Below are 21,504 nucleotides of genomic sequence, written 5' to 3'. Positions count from 1 at the left end.
TTTTACTTATTCTAGTAAATGAATCTTAATTTTAGAAATTTTAGATATTTGGACTGAAAGCAAGAAAAATAGAAGAGCATTTTTGCAGTGTAGAAGGGCTCCCTTCATTGGCCGGTTTGAATAAGTCTGATGACACAGTCCTGTACAAACTCGTGCGCAGACAGACAGTAGCCTAATGAATAACCCCTTTTGGGTTCTTCTCAATATTGTGAAAAATAGCCTACCATTCATGGGAATCGGATCATGTGGTCTTTACAGGTGTGCTCACCTTGGCACCAGTAGTTGTAGATTGTAGCAGAGGGACTGCATGAACCAGGTTCCCTTATCTTTTTCCCTGTATGAGACAAAGTCTGGCACAGTGGACATGGCCAGCAGATAGTCCGCCGCCTCAGGGATGGAGTCGCGGGGTACAGCTGCATCGCTGACTAGCGTGTCCTGTTCTCTTAAGAAAGCTTGAGGAAACACTGCTCCCTGGTGGTTGGTACCCCTGCAGGCCTGGATGAAGAACAGCTTGGGTTTCTGGTAGAGGGAGGAGCACTGATATGGACTCAGAGTCTCCATCAGCTCTCTTAAGGTGACAGTCTTCCCATCTACCCCCATGACGCCATCGACCCGCCCGTGGGTCAGCACGCAGCACACCACACAATCCGCCGCCGTATGGTCCCGAGCCGCCAGGTCCCTCAACACCTGCAGCATTCGCTCGCGGTCGCAGTTCTGTTCAATCAGCACCTCAAAGCCCAGCCACTGGAACACCGCCTCCAGACTCTCTGTACGGACACAAACACAAGTTACACACTGTGGTGAACCCAAGCAGACACTTTAAAATAGTTCCTAATAAAATAAGATAAAATCATGTAGTTTACTTGTAATCTTCCTCTTCGTTATGGCTCACTGGTTTGCATTAAGAAAAACAAGCGCGTCGACATGTGAGGTTAGGGTTATTGTGCGCTTGAGTACTCGCAGGCTTCCGTCTCCATCTAGTAGTGTTGTCAAAAGTACCGATCGCGATATCAATCCAGTACTGAAATTTTTAAAATGTGACGCTTTGAGCACTGTAATTGTAAACACCTCTGACCGGCCATTGTGCTTAAACGCTTACTTGATGTGTCTGTGATTGGCTACAATGATCAACGCACAGGAGCATTTGAAAGCACGGAAGTGTTTGAAAGTGTTTTGAAAGCACAAGCAGGCGTTGACTAGCGGACCGGTAGGCTGATAGGCGCCCTAACCATACCACCAATCCAAACTATATGCTAATAGTCAAACAATCCTCTTGACGATAGTGGTCCTGACAGAACTTTAAGCTGGTTGTTATTAAACAGATCAACTATTAAACAATAACTGCATTGTTTTAAACGCAGCTTGATCCTATAGTGAACTTGAAGGCAGGGTTCACCCAAAAATGAATCTTAATCATCAATTTTATTTTGTGTTTACCAGAAGAAAGAACTTCATGCAGGTTTGGAAACACCTAAGGGCGAGTAAATGATGAAAGAAATTTTCATTTTTGGGTGAACTATACCTTTAACTAGTTAATTACAGACCAATCTCAAATCTACCCTTTCTGTCAAAGAAACTAGAAAAGGCAGTGTCCTCACAATTATGCTCCTTTTAAGAAAGAAACGGTAACTGCGAGGATTTAGACCAGGGTCACTACATTTAGAGACTATACATGTGAATGAACATAAAATTGTTATGAGATTTCTGTTTTGTTTTTTAACCAGGAGGGTTTGTGTTCTTAATTGTTACTGTTTATCTCAGTTCAGCAGAAAAAGCACTTTAGTTGCTAGTAATGTTGAAATTGATGTATTTTCAGTGCAGATTTAGAGATGAAGGTTTTTTTCAATCATCATATTTGTGACAGACATGGCTACTGGTTGAATTAGATATTTTGTAACAATGCAACTTAAACAGGACAACCTCAAAATGAGATACATTTATTAAAGGATTACCTATGTTTGCTTTAACAATATGAAGACTTGTTTATCTATATGAGAACATAAATTTTTTGTATATTTTTTTAAAATCTACACTAATTTCTTTAGTCTAGCAAAAATACATCAATTCATGTTTTTTGGTATATAATTATCCGGACCCCTGCCAGTGAGGAAGGTTTATTTACTGGACCCCAAGCAATTTTAGCTGAAGACCCCTGATTTAGACCATATCATAGTGCTGAAACTGCTCTCATAAGAGTTACTAATGATTTACTCTTATCATCTTAGTCATTGCGTCACCTCAGCTCCACCCACGTCCTGGCTCTTTGCCAATTTTCTGTTATCCGGGCGTGACGGCCATCTCGTCTCTACTTTACGCTGCAGAAAGGCTCTTCAGAATCCTATGGATGACGTCAAGGACACTACGTCCATATTTTTTTTACAGTCTATGATTCAAACGCTCCCGTGAGTATCTGTGCAAGCGCTCTGTGAAAAGTGTCATTGATGTATATTTACATGTTTTTGAGCACAATGGCCAGTTAAAAGTGTTTTACAATTCCAGTTCAACAGCGCTTAAAGCATCACATTTTTTAAATTTCAGTACCGAATTGGTCGGTACTTTTGACAACACTAGGTAAAAGCACTCGACTAGTCAATGCAAGCCCTACTAGAATAGTGGTTAAAGTAGAGAAAGAACTATCCATTCCATTAAAGTCTCGGTATTCAACTTAAATCTCATCTTTGATCACCAAAATTACATATTTAAATGTAAATATCTTGAAATATTACAATAACTTGACTGTAACTACAGCCTTGCCTCATTAAGTATACGCAGTTCTATGAATATGCAAATTAGCCCCGCCTCCACTCACGCCAGCTGAGCCACACTCGTTGGTGATCACATGATTGTAAAAAGGTAGTTTGTGACGTCGATTTCAAGCCACGTTTTTGAGACTGTCTTTGGTTCACTGGGGTTTTAAAGAGAAAATACTCAGCAATGGTGTTGACTTATGAATTTGAACATGGTTTGTCTTAAAGCATATTAAAAACACCACATAGACATTAGGGGTGTAACAGGACACGTTTTCATACCGAACCGTCTCGGTACAGGTCTGTCGAAACGGTGCACGTGTGAATGCAGAATGCAATCCTTAAATGTGCGCTAGAATGAAAAATTGAATTAGTTAAATAGTTAAATAACAAGAGTTCAGTACATGGACATCACATACACTGAGTCTCAAGCACCATTGCCTCCTCCTTCATATGTAAATCTTGTTTGTAAAAAGCACCATGGAAAATTAAGCGATTCTCAACATAACGCCGACGGTGACGTAACCGCTGGGATCATTAATATGTACATCCCCAACATTTGCATATCTCTGAACATGTTCATCGTCAGGCAGAACTGCGCAGTGCGATGCCATCGGGAGGGTAAACAAGTGACATGCGAGGATAGACAAAACGGCAGATCATAGAAATAAATGTCATGTTCCAGGCTGTGCAGGGGATGTGAGGACTTTTCATAGCCTTCCCAAAGATAAAAAATGTCAACAGTCATGGTTGATGTTTATTTACAATGTTGGATACCGCAACAATTTTATTCAAAGTTGTTTGTTTGCTCGGCCCATTTCACCACAGACAATTTTTCCAACCAGGGACAATATCAAGCTTTGCTCAGCGTCTGATACTGAAGAAAGGGCCGATTATAACCACATTCCTGGATGCAGTAAGTAGTGATTTTATCCACTTCTTGACTGTCGAACCCATTTCGGATTAAATTGAAAGTTTCTTAGTAAGACAACATTACGATAATATCCCCTGTGTTGTCTAGATTCAACACAAGATGCTAGTATTGGAAACTCCAAGTAGCTCACAAAACAGTCAAATGACAAATGTTAGTGTTATTTCCTGCCAGTGTCATAAAATACAACAGTAGATACGCATGTCAAACCCTTTTGACGGATTGAAATCTAAATTAGCTTAAATTTCATCATCAACACATAACTCAGAAGCTAACTACGTTTACTACTAGTGTTTACAGATCGCGCACTCGATCCTTGTAGCTAAAGTCACCTTCTCCGCCATCTAAGTTGAAACGATAGTCATTTGACAAGGCTTATAGTCAATTTGTTAAATAAATATACATTTTTGAGAACCGAAGTATGATTATTTTGCAGCGGGTGAGTAGTAAGCATGACACTAACTATTTTGAGTGGCTTCTACATTATGGTAGGGAGGTTAAGCCCAAAAAATAGGCCTTTGACTTCAAGTCATGATGCAAAAGTCCCCTTTGGTATGGAAGTACCTTAGGGTCATACAAATAAATTTATCCTAAGACACAAGTGAGATCACACTTTTTATCAGAAATAAACAGGTTTTTTCAAAAATGGCCGCCAATGTGCCGAAAATATTCTAGAGCCCATATCTTTGCTTCCGTTATCGCTATAATGACAAATTTGGTGTCAAAGTGTACATTTTTGGGGTCAGGGAATCCAATAAAATTGGTTTCAGGTTTAAAAAAACTAAATATTTCCCCATACTATGACAACTGGGGGTAAATATGCACGTCACATAAAAATGATGTCATCAGAGTGACTTTTTAATTTTACTTTCCTTTAAAAACTTTAATTTTGTATTTAAGCAGTGCAGCTACTTCTGTACATTACATTTGTCCTAAGTAGCATGAGATTTCGACCAGTCAGGACTCAGGAGTAGCCTTAGCAAATCAGTTCCTGCAACAACACATCCCATCTGCACCAGGAGCTGTGACAGCTGTTAAAGGTCAGAGGTGACAGGTTAACACTTTGAGGTTCGAATGACTTTCTTATTAAATAGAAACATGTTTTTAATGTTAGATAACTAATAACTAGCTAGCTAGTAACTAGTTAGCTTCATTATAACTAGGTTGCTAGTAACTAGTTAGCTTCATCATAACTGTATTAATTTTTATTGACGCAAGCACATGGCCTACTAGTCCAGGCGCTTTAGGGAAAAAGGGTGAACAAATTGCAACAGAATCAAACTCAACTGATTTTGTATCCTCAAAATGTCCTGAGTACGAAAAAAAAAAGCCCAGAAGAATCCCATTAGGGGAAATTTCTGAAAAAGACCCAAATATGTCCTATTCATACGCCTATTCATTATTTCTCACATGAATAGGGTAAAACGTTTAACCTTTAGATATCACCATGAAAATTACTGAATTGATTACTTATATCAAGACAAACAAAAAATGTATTACAAGTTTTTTTTAATTGTTTGTTAACATGGACAAACAGTGCATAATCTTTTCAGCACATCCTTGAGTTGCTCTGGGGTCAGTCAGATCAGACCACAACATCAGAAAGTTACTATGTCTAATTTCGAAGCAATTGACGGTAGAAGAAATGGTACAGCACCTTAAAAAATCAACCTGTGCCCTTGACACACTCCCCACTTCTTTTTTCAAATGTGTGTTTAACTGTTAAGAAGCAGATCTCCTAGAAGTGGTGAACTCCTCACTTCTCTAGGGGACTTTTCCAAACCCCCTTTAAAACAGCAATAGTTAAGCCTCTTCTGAAAAAGAGAAATCTGGATAACTCCATATTGAGCAACTACAGACCAATCTCAAATCTCCCCTTTATAGGCAAAATCATTGAAAAAGTTGTTTTCAGTCAGCTGAACAAATTCTTAAACTCAAACGGATACTTTGACTTTTTTCAATCTGGTTTCCGACCGCATCACAGTACAGAGACAGCGCTCATAAAGATTATAAATGATATTCGCCTCAGTACTGATACAGGCAAAACATCAATTCTGGTACAACTGGACCTCAGTGCTGCATTCGACACTGTTGACCACAACATACTTCTTGACAGGCTGGAAAACTGGGTTGGGCTTTCTGGGATGGTCCTCAAATGGTTCAGGTCATACTTTGAAGGGAGAGGTTATTATGTGATTATAGATGACCATAAGTCTGAGTGGACGTCCATGACATGCGGAGTCCCACAAGGGTCAATTCTAGCACCTCTCCTGTTTAACCTGTATATGCTGCCACTGAGCCAAATAATGAAAAAGAACAATATTGCTTACCACAGCTATGCTGATGACACCCAGCTCTACTTAGCACTGTCACCTAATGACTACAGCCCCATTGACTCGCTGTGCAAATGCATTGATGAAGTTAACAACTGGATGTGCCAAAACTATCTTCAGTTAAACAAAGACAAAACCGAAATCACTACATTTGGAAACAAAGATGAAATTCTCAAGGTGAACGCATATCTTGGTCTAAAGGGCTAAAGGTCTAACAATCAAAAAAATCAAGTCAGGAATCTTGGAGTGATTTTAGAGTCAGACCTGAGTTTCAGTAGTCATGTCAAAGCAATAACTAATCAGCAAAATATATAGATATAATCATACAGAACGCTGCTGCCAGAATTCTGAGCAGAAGCAGAAAATATGACCATATCACACCAGTCCTCAGGTCTCTACACTGGCTTCCAGTTACATTTAGGATTGATTTTAAAGTACTATTACTTGTTTATAAACCACTCAATGACCTAGGACCTCAATACATCGCAGATATGCTGATTAAAACCCAAGAGATCGCTCAGATCAGTTAGAAATACCAAGAGTTCACTCAAAGCAAGGAGAGTCTGCCTTTAGCTATTATGCCAGCCGCAGTTGGAACCAGCTTCCTGAACAGATCAGATGTGCTCCAACAGTAGCCACATTCAAATCCAGACTCAAAACACATCTGTTCAGCTGCGCATTTACTGAATGAGCTCTGAGCACTGTACGTCCGACTGATCGCACCTTATCTATGCATCATCTTTTTATTCTTTTATAACTGTTTTAGTTTACCTGTTCTTATCTTTGATTATTGTTATTTTATATATACACTCACCTAAAGGATTATTAGGAACACTTGTTCAATGTCTCATTAATGCTCTAATCAACCAATCACATGGCAGTTGCTTCAATGCATTTAGGGGTGTGGTCCTGGTCAAGACAATCTCCTGAACTCCAAACTGAATGTCAGAATGGGTAAGAAAGGTGATTTAAGCAATTTTGAGCGTGGCATGGTTGTTGGTGCCAGACGGGCCGGTCTGAGTATTTCACAATCTGATCAGTTACTGGGATTTTCACGCACAACCATTTCTAGGGTTTACAAAGAATGGTGTGAAAAGGGAAGAGCATCCAGTATGCAGCAGTCCTGTGGGCAAAAATGCCTTGTTGATGCTCGAGGTCAGAGGAGAATGGGCCGACTGATTCAAGCTGATAGAAGAGCAACTTTGACTGAAATAACCACTCGTTACTGTACTAAAATGGCCCCACAGTCACCAGATCTCAACCCAATAGAGCATCTTTGGGATGTGGTGGAACGGGAGCTTCGTGCCCTGGATTTGCATCCCACAAATCTCCATCAACTGCAGGATGCTCTCTTATCAATATGGGCCAACATTTCTAAAGAATGCTTTCAGCAGCTTGTTGATCAATGCCACGGAGAATTAAGGCAGTTCTGAAGGCGAAAGGCGGTCAAACACATTTTTAGTATGGTGTTCATAATAATCCTTTAGGTGTGTGTATATATCATAATTTTATTCTTTTTAATTCTCTTTGCAACTGTATATTTCTATTTCTTATGCAGCGGTTGATTATTATTTTTGGTTAGCGCTGTCTGACTGGAAGAGATTGGAAAAGGAGAGCAGTGTACTTTTTTCTGCTTGTGGTAGCAGAGAGTGTAAAGATCGGACTGTGAAGTTTAGGATTAGAGAATAGTTTCATTAGATAGCTAACACGGCAATCAGCACCAAATAACTTGTTAGCTGTCTTAAGATATGGATACATGGATTGTTGTAGGAATTGCACAGTCATATAGGCCATTTAATTCAAGTCATTAATCTCAAGTAAGGGATAATGTATAGCGAGGCAGTTGTTATAGCAAATATTAACCCCTTCAGGCTGATTCAAGCCCCCTCAATGACTGACTGAATCTCTGAATGTTTTAAAAACGCTGTACGCAATGTTTAGATCTGTTGTGGTATTTATTCAAATTAGCACATCTGTAATTAGATTATACACCGTTTGTCCATTTGAACAAAAAAAAAAAAACTTGTAATACATTTTTTGTTTGTCTTGATATAAGTAATCAATTCAGTAATTTTCATGGTGATATCTAAAGGTTAAACGTTTTACCCTATTCATGTGAGAAATAATGAATAGGCGTATGAATAGGACATATTTGGGTCTTTTTCAGAAATTTCCCCTAATGGGATTCTTCTGGGCTTTTTTTTTCGTACTCAGGACATTTTGAGGATACAAAATCAGTTGAGTTTGATTCTGTTGCAATTTGTTCACCCTTTTTTCCTAAAGCGCCTGGACTAGTAGGCCATGTGCTTGCGTCAATAAAAATTAATACAGTTATGATGAAGCTAACTAGTTACTAGCAACCTAGTTATAATGAAGCTAACTAGTTACTAGCTAGCTAGTTATTAGTTATCTAACATTAAAAACATGTTTCTATTTAATAAGAAAGTCATTCGAACCTCAAAGTGTTAACCTGTCACCTCTGACCTTTAACAGCTGTCACAGCTCCTGGTGCAGATGGGATGTGTTGTTGCAGGAACTGATTTGCTAAGGCTACTCCTGAGTCCTGACTGGTCGAAATCTCATGCTACTTAGGACAAATGTAATGTACAGAAGTAGCTGCACTGCTTAAATACAAAATTAAAGTTTTTAAAGGAAAGTAAAATTAAAAAGTCACTCTGATGACATCATTTTTATGTGACGTGCATATTTACCCCCAGTTGTCATAGTATGGGGAAATATTTAGTTTTTTTAAACCTGAAACCAATTTTATTGGATTCCCTGACCCCAAAAATGTACACTTTGACACCAAATTTGTCATTATAGCGATAACGGAAGCAAAGATATGGGCTCTAGAATATTTTCGGCACATTGGCGGCCATTTTTGAAAAAACCTGTTTATTTCTGATAAAAAGTGTGATCTCACTTGTGTCTTAGGATAAATTTATTTGTATGACCCTAAGGTACTTCCATACCAAAGGGGACTTTTGCATCATGACTTGAAGTCAAAAGTCACTTAACCTCCCTACTATTACTTTGTTTGGCTAAATAAATTGACTTTTAAATCAGTACTCTACTGTCAAATTGTAACGTTACTGTAAACAACATATTTACGCGCTACCCAGTTCAGTCCGTGATTCAAAGTTGAGAAGCTATCATTGTAAAATCATTGCCATGAGGGATGGTTTAGATGTGTTAGCTGTGCAGTGAAACAGCCAATCAGAGCAGAACTCGGAATTAATATTCATGACCCTTCCAAATAAGGCAACAACAGAGCATTACATCCTAGTGACAATTTCTAGGGTTGTAAATGGACCTGTAAAACCGTATCTGGACAATTTTTGCCCTTAAATAAGCCACATACCCTCTATTTAGATATCCGAGAACAATTTAAAATTGTTTCAAATCATTCTAGGGCACCTTTAACAATTAACAGTCAGCTTGTTTTACACACAGAACGTACTTCAATCCAAGTTACCACATTATTATTCAGTATTAGGTATTCGGTTAATTTTATCACGAAATTCAAATGCTAAATGGTGTTTTGATGCTCTTTAATGTGCCGTGACTGATCACAGTATAGTTCAAGCGGTCATCTCTTCCTAAAGAATAGACATAAACATCATTAAACATTTATTTTCATCAAAGGGGGACTTTAGTATTGCAAATCACATAATCGAGCTAAAAAATATGGATAAGAATTTTAAAAATATATATAAAATCCTTTAAAAGTTTGAAGGATTAGTTCAGTTTAAAATGAAAATATATCCTGACTCTTACGAGCTTTATAATGGCAGTGAACGGGGCTCAAGAGTTTGAAGCTCAAAAAAATGCATCCATCCATTATAAACGTACTCCACATGGCTTCGGGGGGTTAATAAAGGCCCTCTGAAGTGAATCCATGGGGTTTTGTAAGAAAAATCTCCATATTTCAAATTTTATAAAGTAAAATACATAGCTTTCCCAGACCGCCATCCGTATTCAACTTACGAAGAAGAAAGCGTAAAGGCTCACGCTACGTCCGATGTCATACTTCGTGCCAGTTACGCTTTTTCCGTAAATTGCAAATCATGGGCTAATTTGCATTTTAGTGTGAATTAATCCTTTTAAGACTGTGCTTACAGAATCAATATATTTTTTAGTTTATTGTAAAATGTGCATATAGGCATTTTGACAATAAAGTAAGACTAACTTGATTTTTGTAACTCGCAGTGCTTCGTGGGAGTGGGCGGAGCGAAAGAGCTTTTATTTTATATTTATAATGAGACCAGAATATCATAAAGGCTAGGCTCTTTTGACTTGGGCTGCCAACAAAACCCCAAGCAACCACACAGCAACACACTAAAAAACCCTAAGCAAACAAGGTAATAGTGTAATGATGGTTATCAGGCTATTGGCATGATGATTGGTTTAAGTAGTTGTGTTTGTTACACTAACCTTTGTCAATGTCTGTTCCTTCTCGGTTTGGCATCCCGCCTGCAGTGAAGTCATTGTTGTTGATGATTAAACAGGCTCCTCTCCTGTCCCCTTTCATCTCATACTGCTGGATCTAGCATTCAAAAGACACAGTGTTATAGTGTGTGAATGTGAAGAATGTCTGGTTTGATTTAAGTGGGGGTGTCAACAAGAACAGAGTCCAGCATAACACAAATACATACACTAAAATCGTTAGCTACACAGAGCAAAATTAATAAACACTTAACTTAGGTACTACAGAACCCCTAAGGATGTTCTCTTAAAGTATTGTGTTCCCTCGAGACACTTTGTAGTCTCTTGCAAACTTGAAAGTGAAAATGTCGCCCACAATTTAGAATACAAAATACATAGAAAGATCATAATGTGGCTTAATGTGATAAAGATAGTAGTGCCGTTTGATTAAGCTTGATGTGTATTGAACCCAGAATAAAGACCTATGTGCGAAAGGTTGGAGATTACCTCTAGATTGTCAGTCGAGGACGAGTTTGAGGTAGATTCCAAATGATGGCTGTTATCTAAGACACAGAGATGAGACATGTATAGTATAGGCTAAAAACCGAGATCAAACATGGTGTTGTATTGGACATGTACAACAGTACCTTCACTAATCTCAGAAGCTCCTTCAGTCAGACTAAGCCTGTCCACCTGATCCTCCATTGTACCAACTGCGAGAGAAAAAACAACGCCAAACAAATATGTTTTGAGTCGGCTACATTGATAATTTTTGTATACAGACTCGAAAATTAAATTGGCATTAGTGGAATTGCATTGGCATGGTTTAAACAGGGTTTATACAGATACTGTAAAATGAAATTCCAAGACTTTAAGCACTACCCTTTTGGGTTTCAAAAACTACAGTCAGAGATCTCTCACTTATCAAACAATATCTTTATTATCTTTCAAAATCTAACAAAAAGGTAAATAGAGAAATAAAAGTAAGCTAATAAAACAAATAAAGTGCAGCACAATGACTGCTAACTTTAATTGTGTCCAGCCTAAGGCACACAACTTATAGGCAGTAATCATGCTGTCTAATCAGCGTTTTGATATGCCACACCTTTGAGGTGAATGGATTATCTCGGCAAAGGAGAAGTGCTCACTAACACAGATTTAGACAGATTTGTGAACAATATTTAAGAAAAATAGGCCTTTTGTGTACATAGAAAAAGTCTTAGATCTTTGAGTTCAGCTCATAAAAAATGGGGACAAAAACAAAAGTGTTGCGTTTATAATTTTGTTCAGTGTATATGTTTATATAAGCAATATCACGCTCATAGTCATGCGAAATTGCTCTATATCAGATGGGCTGCAGCAATTTTTATTAATTTTATCAGTAAAATTAAACACTAATTTCACATTTGTCTTTTAATAATGAAGCACTTTTCAAGTACCTTTTCATAAATATGGCTGTTTTCCAGGACTTACATTACAAAAAGTCAAATTCAAGTACTTCAAGCACTTTTTTTAGCACCTTGTACGAACCCTGTTTAAATCATACTTATCTGACCGTTATCAGTGTGTATCAGTAAATAAAGAGATATCGTATCAATCACAAGTTCAGTATGGAGTACCGCAAGGCTCAGCGCTAGGACCATTGCTTTTCAAACTGTACATGCTACCCTTGGGAGATATCATTAGGAAGCATGCCGTTAATTTTCACTGTTAAATTTTCACTGCACTATATAAATAAAGTGACTTTATAGAGATAAAATGACACATTCACATTCCAGCTATACAGCATGACAGTCTTCTGATGGCAGCTTGATGTGATGGCAGCTTTGATGAATTGAATGTTCAATATGTAAAGTTTTAGATAGAGTTTCTACATTACTTCCTGCAAAGCATGTAAAGTAAATTCACCTGATGAGACTGGTGTCAGTAGAGAGAGCTGTGGAACGAAGACAGAAAGAGACAAAGTTTTACAGCTGCGTAGTATGTGCTATTTTAACATGGTGGAACACAAAATGAGATGCTTAGCAGAAGGTGCATGATGCTCTTTTCCATACAATGACTGTTGAGCTCCAAAACAAACTCAAAAATGCCAAACAAGTAGTCCATATACATCAAATACACCGCTCAGAAGATTAGGGTCAGTAAGAGAGGGGGGATTAATTTTTTTTTTTTAAGTGTCAGTAAAGACATTCATACTGTTACAAAAGGTTTCTGTTTTAAATAAATGCTATTCTTTTGAACTTTCTATTCATCAATAAATGTATTATAGTTTCCACAGAAATTGAAGCAGCACAACTGTTTTCAACACTGACAATAATCCTAAATGTGTGTTGAGCATCAGATCCTCATATGAGAATGATCAGTGAAGGATCATGTGACTCTGAAGACTGGAGTAATGATGATAAATTCAGCTTTGATCACAGGAACACATTACACTTCACTATATATTCATATAGAAAACAGCTGTTTTATATAATATTTCACAATATTACTATTTTACTGTTTTTTTGTAATCAAATAAACACAGCCTTGGTCAGCAGAAGAGCCTTCAAACACTTTTAAAACTTACAGACCCCAAACTTTTAACTGTAGTGAATATAAAGTCTTGTGAAGTCAATAGATCAAAAGTCAGAACTCAATGGAAATCTGAAAATCTTCCACTCAAGCTTTCACATCGTCTGCATGCATACACATGGAAATGAGCATAATAAATATTTCCCCTTTTTGTGTTCCACAGAAGAATGATGATATGGGGATGTGTAAATATGTACATTAATGCAAATTAGGCAACTAAAGTTATACCGGATCTGGTGTGTACGATGCCGAAGAATGCATCCCGACCTCCTGAGCAATAACCAGTCCACCAACTGCAATAGGACAGAAAATAATACAATTATTCTAATTCTATAGAAGTTCACTATAATAATTATATGATTCACATTGTAGATCATGCATAAAATCAATCAACATCATTTTGTAGCAGAAACTCTAGTCTACAAGATCAGAAATCACCCCAGACCCCAGATAGTTAATATCACTGCAGTCCACAGCTGGACAGTAACTAAGCTCATTTACTTGAGTACTGTACTTAAGTGCACTTTTTGAGTATCTGTACTTTACTTAAGTATTATTTTTTTCTGGAAACTTTGACTTTAATTTCACTACACACTACATTCGTTTCTGTAGCAGCTTTGAAAGTCAGTGGATGATTTTTTTTCTTCTTTAAAAGGCAGTCCCTCCAGGATTTCACGATATTTTTTTGTGATATTTTTTTGTGATATTTTTTTAATTTTTGCGATCAATATGACTGATTTTGTGGAGGTAATTTCCAGAAATTTGCGAAAATTTTGCGATGTTTTTTAAAAATAATTAAGATACCTCATTTACCATATTATGTATTATGTTAGATGCACAATAGTCATACACAACAATAAAACAAACAAAATGCACAAATCTTGTCTATTTTGGTATCTTACACAAAAAGGCTAGTCCAGTGGTGAACTATTAGTTTTAATAACATGATCGCTTAGGGTGGGAAATATCTGGGAAAAGTAAATACAGCAATAAGCAATTGCCTTAGGCTATATAAAAAGTTCTCAAATAATGAATTAATCAAGTACACAGTCACTAATAAAATAAGAACTAATAAACAAATGATATGAAGACAAATAAATACAATGATAAATAAATACAAAAATGCTTTTTTAAGTAGTTTTTTTAATCATTTAAGTCAGGCTACAGTTATTTTATTTTATTTTGTTCAGTGGATGTTATTTGATAGGTAGCCTATAGGCTGCGGTTGCTTTCACTTTAAAGATTACTGCCTACAGTAGGCTAATAAACGGACCCAATAGCCTATAGCCTATACTGTCAGGCTTCCAAAACCTATTCACTCAAGACACTGCCAAGACGGACTTTTAGACATAATAATGGGTGTATTTGATTATGATTGTTAAAGGGCATAAGCCTACATAAAAACAGATCTGTACACTCGCGTCTCGCGAGCACTGACAGCCAGCAAACAATCCTCCGCCAGTCTGACATCGGTCCGTGTGTCAGGAGCGAATTGACTTCGTGCTATAGGCTACAACGCTTTTATTAACTATTTTTTGTGTTACCAGGCATATCATACTTTTATTTGGTCATTCATCCATCTAGAGTAATCAATTCGTCCGGTCCTGGCACTTAGGCCTATGCGAGACGAGATGGCAGACGAGAAAGATTTACTTTCGTTTTTACAAAGACACACTGTGCCAGCACCCCAACGTCTGTAATCCTCATGGAAACAATGTATTAAAGCTTTAAATAAATTAGAGATAGTTCGGTTAGATATTTATTTTTATTTTTTGATTATTTTGTGGTGAAATGGCAAATTATGCAGGATCGCAAAAAATGCGCAATTTTTCTGATTTTGCATTGTATTCAGCAATCGCGGAATCGCGAAAAACTGTAGGGACTGAAAAGGTGTTTGGGTTTTTGTCAGAAAGACTTTCAGGAATCATTCTTATAGGGTCACGTGAAGTTCAATGATTTCACAGCATTTGTTAAACACTGATTTATAGTTTATAGCAAAATGAAAGAAGATGTATGTAAAACTGTTAATTTTGTTGGAGTATTCACATAAACAAAGTTGATTATGTCCTAAGTGAAGGTGAACAGTGTGAGAATATCAGATGTGTATCAGTGTATTGGATCCGTGCATTCAGCCTTAAAGCGACAGCAGCTTTGTAAAGAGCTTTATATCTTTTCTACAAGTATTTAAATGAGTTTAAGTTAGTCGTATGCTAGTGTGTCGGCTGGAGCATCACTGACTGGCTTAAACCATGATGACAGTGTGCATTTATACAACAATAATAAAATAATGCGTTGATTAAAAAAGGAAATTTACTTTTGATACTTAAGTACATTTGAAAACAAATACTTCTGTACTTTTACTAGAGTAAAAATCAGTTTTTACAACCTTTACTTGTAACGGAGTACTATTTGACTAGTAGTACCGTTACTTTTACTCAAGTAATGAAGTTGTGTACTTTGTCCACCTCTGCTGCAGTCTTGATTTACAGTAGTTTAACTTATTTTAAATATAAGAGAGGCATATTAATAAATCATAGATACATATTCCACACATCACATCATTAAATAATAAAAGTCACACTCACGACACTCTGTTTTGTATTGAACAATTCTTTTTTCTAAACCAGGATGGATGCTTGCTATAATTTCCTGCAAAGTGTCCAAATTATCTTCACCCAAAAGGTCTTCCTTCTCCATCTCCAAAAACAACTGCAACAGCGTCTAAAAGATGTTTTTAAAGAAGCTTTAGTCGAATGCCACATGCAGAAATGTGACGTCAGAGAACTGAGGCCATGACGAAGTCTCTCACCAAGTCCTTCTCCAGTTTTTTGCGCGGTAGTGTTTTGATCAGTAGGAATTTAATATCTTTCAGGTCCTGATCACAGATGGACTCTGACACCTCGTACAACAGCTGTCTGAAATGCAAAAAAATCAATACAGGTCATTATTACTTTAAAGCCTTTTTTAGTTTCTTGTAAAATACAGTCACCACAAAAAAACCACAACACTGTCAAACACAACATGATGAGGGAAGTTTGATGACAAACTTTGATGTTGGCTCGATAAAGTTTGAAATAACATTGCTAGCATGTTGTTAGCACTGTTATCACTTTTATAGCATGTTTTAACATGTTTCTCGCATATGTCCTGTTGTTTGTTTTCTTCTAGTTCCCTTTATATATGCACTGATATCTCTTTCCCGTCTGAACACGCCCCTCTCACCCTGAGGCCCCGTCCACACGAAGCCAGCGCTTTCTCAATCCGATCTTTTTTTCTCCTCGTTTTAAGAAATATCTGCGTACACACAAGATCACCGAAACCGACTCAAAACGATGTAGTATACATGCCAGGCCAGTGTGTGGTGCTGTAATTCTGCCACAGAAACACACTAAAAATGGAGAAGAAGAGTTGTGGCTAGAAGGGCTATAGCAGTGATAGGAGGTGAGGCAAAATCTCACAATAAAATAACAATAAATCTGTTAGTTCAGTTGGTTTATTAGAATCTTTTGAAAATAACAAAAACTACGACTTTATTCAGCACTGTCTTCTATTCTGGGTTTGTTTTCAAATCTCAAATAAAGATTTGAACGGTTTTGAATCATTGTATTGATTCATGATTCGATTCGCTGAAATCACGTGACATTGGCGATCCAAATCATGAATCAATAAGCTGATTCATAACCGTTTTAATCTTTATTTGAGGATTGAAAACAAACCCGAAAGAGAAGACAGTGCTGAATTAAGTCGTAGTTTTTGTTATTTTTGGACCCAAATGTATTTCCGATGCTTCAAGAGACTCTAATTAACCCACTGATGTCTCATATGGACTACTGTGAGGATGTTTTTATTCCCTTTCTGGACATGGACAGTATAGTGTGCATACACTGATGTCACTTTCCCGCCAGAACATGCCTCCTCAGCTGGCCTGAGTGGCAGAAGAGCTTCAGCGTGACTGGATTTAAAGGCACAATATGTAATGTTTCAGCATTAAAAATATAAAAGATCACTATATCTATGTTATATATTTTTCAAAGTTGTGTGTTTACATTATCCCGACAGTTCCAATTAACTTCTAAATCCAGAGAAATTAATATTTTAATTCGAAGACACGGACCGTGTCTTTATTTCCGTTATGTCGCCAGTCTTTCAAGTCATATCCACGTTTGCGTCTTGCTTCCTGCGAACTCGGCGGAACCGCCAAACTCAAAGGAACACTGACAGACAGTATAAGGGGAACCCCCGTATAAAAAAGTCTGTATGATAATGGATCATGACTACTCTTTGCCTGTACGTTTTGCCAGCTCAACAAAGCGCAAACGTAAGGGTGAAAAAAATGACCCGAGAAGATTTTGGGACAGTAGAAGAAGCAAGAGACGTGTAAACCTTGGAGAAGCCTTTGAAAGATGGCGAAATCTTCGTGACAAGCTCGGACTGCAGAGAGATGCTGATCTCGCGTGCGTTTTATTAAACAGGTCATTTAAGTAACCATTCAGCTAACATAATAATCATATAATCATAACATGCTGTATGTTTGCATATTGCATAGCGATCTTGACCACATTGAGACGCGTTTAGCTGAATACGTAACGTTATACATTTTGTATTGTATCGGCTTTTCAAACAGGCGGATTCTGTTTTTGGAGACTGAAACAGCTATTTTTTAAAAAACTGATTCAAAAGTATTTCTATCCGTATATTTTGTGACACGATGATGTCATGTGTAAAACGCAGATGGACTAGCTATTATTGGTTTTATATGTAGCTGGAGAAAGTAACGTTAGCTTCATAAGGTAATATGCCACTATCTTGGTTAATTAATATAAGGTGACCGTCACTTTTATCATATGTTAATACTAGCTACATATAATATTGATTTAATAATGATCTACTTATTCATATAACTCTGAGTTCCAAAATAAATGTTTATTTGAATGATTGATGAACTTGGGGAGCGACACAGCGCGTGTTCCAATGAACAACGTATTGCTAGTGCTGGTTCTCTCATTTACTATGGTTTATGTTGGTAATGATAAACTAAATTGAAATTTATTTCCTTATTGAACAGTTGATATACAGAATGTTCGACAATCGCGGATGCCATGTCAACATATCTATAATTTGAGTAACTCAAATTATGATGCGCGGTTAATATGTCAACATAGCCTACCAACTTATAGGTATGTTGGCATAGCGACCGCCCGCACAACATTCTGTCTCGCACATTAGCTAACGTTACTGATAAGTTTGTTAAGTAACGGTAGCTCGCTGCTATTTCATTAGATTGACATTACATAACGTGAAAAGCCGTAACTAAACTTAACAATAATAGAGATGTAATATAACAATTACCTTGTCAGTGAACATGTTTTCTGCTGGAGATGCCAGATTCGCTGGTTGACAGTGGCAATAATGACAACAACTCCCATGAGCCCACGCACTTTCCCGACGTCATCAAAGTACGTCTGTTGTTATTATTTTGAATGAGTGACCCCTAGTGGCCAAAAGTTGCATACTACACGTTTAATAGGGAAACTGTGAAAACGCGAGTAAAACAAACATGTTTCAGTTAAAACTAAAGATTGGACTCGATATATAGTGTTCCTTACAACTTATCAAAGATCCTGTGACCCATGGATATTGACGTGAACGTTTCCTGACAGTGAAATACATAAATCAAATTTGTCTTTGAATGCTTTAAATAAATACAATATTCGTGGGTCTAAATCCGGGTAACCACTTATATCAACGTTACATCGTCTTATTACACGGCTCTGTGAAATACTTGATTCTGATTGGTCAATCGCGCATTCCAGCGCTATGTTATTTCCAGATAACACACACCGCTCATCCGGGTACTGCGAGTTATCTTGACCGATACTACTTCTATGCTTAACTCTGGCGCCATCTTGTGGCTTAAACAGCCGTGGGTTACAATGGAAGACTTCAAGGCGGGTTTCCTTTATAAAGTCTTAAATATGGATATTTTTCTCACACAAACGCATCGATTCGAATCAGAAGGCTCTGTTAACCCATCGGAGTCGTGTGGAGCACGTTATTTGACGGACAGCTGCATTTTTTATGGACTTCAAACACAACTACAACTGGGATTAACGTTAGCCTGGACTTTTTAAATATAACTCCTATTGTATTTGTCTGACAGAAGAATGTCATAAACACCTATAATGACTTGAGGGTGAGTAAATCATAGGCTTGGTTTCATTTTTGGGTGAACTAACCCTTTCAGCATTCATTTTCAACATTTAGCAGCAATAGATAAAGGCTTAAAGCAGTCTGGAACTGTTTTTCTTCGCGGAAGCTTTGCGTAAGAGCTAATAAAATATTTAATCTTGAGACAATATTTTGTGTCTAATTTATTTGAGTCTAGTAGCCGTGTAATAAGCAGGATTAGCTGAGTGCTCTCAAACCTGTGTCAATTATCTGAGTGAGTTTCTCCTCCCGAACTTTGTTAATAAAAACCTCATATAGTGAGCATCGATGCACCTTAGGTTATGCAATGAATTGTGGGCCGTTTCAGTGCCCTGACTAAACTAGAAAGCTGATTGTGACACACCAGATGAATATTAGGTCAGTGCTTTCTTTTTTCTTACTAAGATGATGAGAGCTATTTTTCTCATTTTGAGCGTGTGAGGAGCACATCAACCACAAGACCTGTGTTTGTTTGTACAAAGCATCTAGGTGGGTGAAGCTCAGGAAGCTCCTTCCGCTCTAAGCCTTGAGTAGAGTCTAGTTATGATGAGGTTAAAGCAGCTGTATTAAACTTGTTCACAACACTTACGTATGTTGAGTTTGCAAAACGATGGAGAATCAGTTTAATCAGTGGTGTACATCTCAGAAGGTGGAAAGTAGGGAACATCTTAGACAACTCATTTTGCTTGAGGAATTAACTGACGTTGAGTCTGTTTATTTGAATGAGCAGAAGGCAGTGACTTTAGAATAAGTTGCAGTCTTGGCAGATGAGTTTGATTTAATCCATAAGCTCAATTTTGGTGACAAACAGGCCCAGCGTTTGAGGCCCAGTTTGTAAAGCCTGTGCCCTTTGCCTCATCACCTGCCAAGAAGAAGACCAATGACAGCTCGATTTCAGAAAGGGTGCGTTTTTATTGTAAGAGACCAGGCCAACTCATCGCAGATTCAGACATCCGCTCTGGCATCCTCAGTTATTAATGTTGAGTTAGGTGGCTCATCATCATTTGTGTGTGTGTGTGTGTGTGTGTGTGTGTGTGTGTGTGTGTGTGTGTGTGTGTGTGTTCTGATCCTGAATAAAGGCAAGCCATCAAGATTATAGAGACACTGGAGCTTTTCAGTCAATGATTCTACGCGTTGTCTTGTCCTTTAATGGAAAGTCAGCTCAAGGTTCAGAGGTAATGAGCACGTTTAAACGTTTACACATTACACTTTTTTTTTCACCTATCACACACGCGCACTTCAATAAGCCGACAGGAAGCAGGTTAATGCAGCGCAAAATCGGTGTAAGAGGCAAAAAAACTACCCGTCCCGACCGGTTTATGCTTAAGTCGTTTCTGACCTTTCTCCGATAAAAGAAAAAACGGGTTAGCGCGTTTACATGACCATGTTCGTTGTCGGCTTAAGAATGTGCATGGTTTTGGTGGAGGATCTTTGTCTATGCCTTTACATAACATGTTAAGTTATGTCTCTGGGGATGTTGTTGTGGCACTTTGTTCCCAGATTCCTAGCCCATCGGGTGCGTCCTTTTCCTCTAGGGAATGATTTAGCTGGTGATAAAGGTCTTGCTGCCCCTGATTTCAACAGATCATTTAAGCTATCTGTGGATATTGGTGTGGATTCTGTTCTTCAGGAAAATTCAGTAGGAATTAAGCATCCTGTAATATTTTTCAAAGAAATGTGATATCCATCAGAAGCCCAAACCTACTATTGAGAAGGAAGTGTTGGCTCTTAATCTTGCTCGGAATCATTTTGATGTGAATGTGTCATCCAGTGTCACACTTATTGTTTACTCTGATCATTATCTTGTAGTGTTCCTCCACATTATGAGAATCTCTAACCAGTGCTTAATGCGGTGGAGCCTGTTTTTGCAGAGATGATCTTACATTCCACCATATTTGTGGGAAGGAGAATGTTTTGGTGGATGGTCGGAAGTGCTTGTGTTTGTTTATGCTTTATGTACAAGCTCGATGTTGCCATAGGTTATCCAATAGCAACATTTTAAGGGTGACGTGTCCTATTGTTTGTCTTTGTCTAGTTCCCTGTATTACCAGTTCTAATTTGTGGTCACAGTTGCCTGTAACTCACCTGTGGCCAACTGGTTAATTGATGATACCTGAAGGGAGCCATTTTAAATCCAGGACACATGCTCATTCGCTCTCTCTCTGGTCTTGCAGCCAGCACTGCAGTAACAGTGTTGTCATTTATACAGTCATTTATACAGTCTCCTTTTCTTTTATAATTCCATAAGCTTTATTTTTTATTGGCAGACTTTGGTCTTTGTGACCTT

At 37.7% G+C, this 21,504-nt stretch overlaps 1 protein-coding gene across 2 annotated transcripts in view; it reads right to left on the bottom strand.

Moving 5' to 3' along the window:
* Nucleotides 1–21,504, bottom strand: part of casp10 (caspase 10, apoptosis-related cysteine peptidase) — a 33,546-nt gene that overhangs the window by 586 nt on the left and 11,456 nt on the right. For both annotated transcript variants that reach the window (XM_067443122.1, XM_067443123.1), the window contains exons 3-10: nucleotides 15,820–15,925; nucleotides 15,596–15,731; nucleotides 13,239–13,303; nucleotides 12,345–12,372; nucleotides 11,084–11,149; nucleotides 10,944–10,999; nucleotides 10,446–10,557; nucleotides 269–767 (exon numbers count right to left, since the gene is read on the bottom strand). In XM_067443122.1, coding sequence (XP_067299223.1) covers nucleotides 269–767; nucleotides 10,446–10,557; nucleotides 10,944–10,999; nucleotides 11,084–11,149; nucleotides 12,345–12,372; nucleotides 13,239–13,303; nucleotides 15,596–15,731; nucleotides 15,820–15,925 — 1,068 coding nt within the window. The remainder of the gene's footprint in view (nucleotides 1–268; nucleotides 768–10,445; nucleotides 10,558–10,943; nucleotides 11,000–11,083; nucleotides 11,150–12,344; nucleotides 12,373–13,238; nucleotides 13,304–15,595; nucleotides 15,732–15,819; nucleotides 15,926–21,504) is intronic.

This window comes from Pseudorasbora parva, chromosome 5 (genome assembly GCF_024679245.1).
Source record: "Pseudorasbora parva isolate DD20220531a chromosome 5, ASM2467924v1, whole genome shotgun sequence".
In the NCBI taxonomy this organism is placed as follows: Eukaryota; Metazoa; Chordata; class Actinopteri; order Cypriniformes; family Gobionidae; genus Pseudorasbora; species Pseudorasbora parva.
The sequence above is the reverse complement of the archived record's forward strand: the minus strand, read 5'-3'. Positions and strand labels throughout refer to the sequence as shown.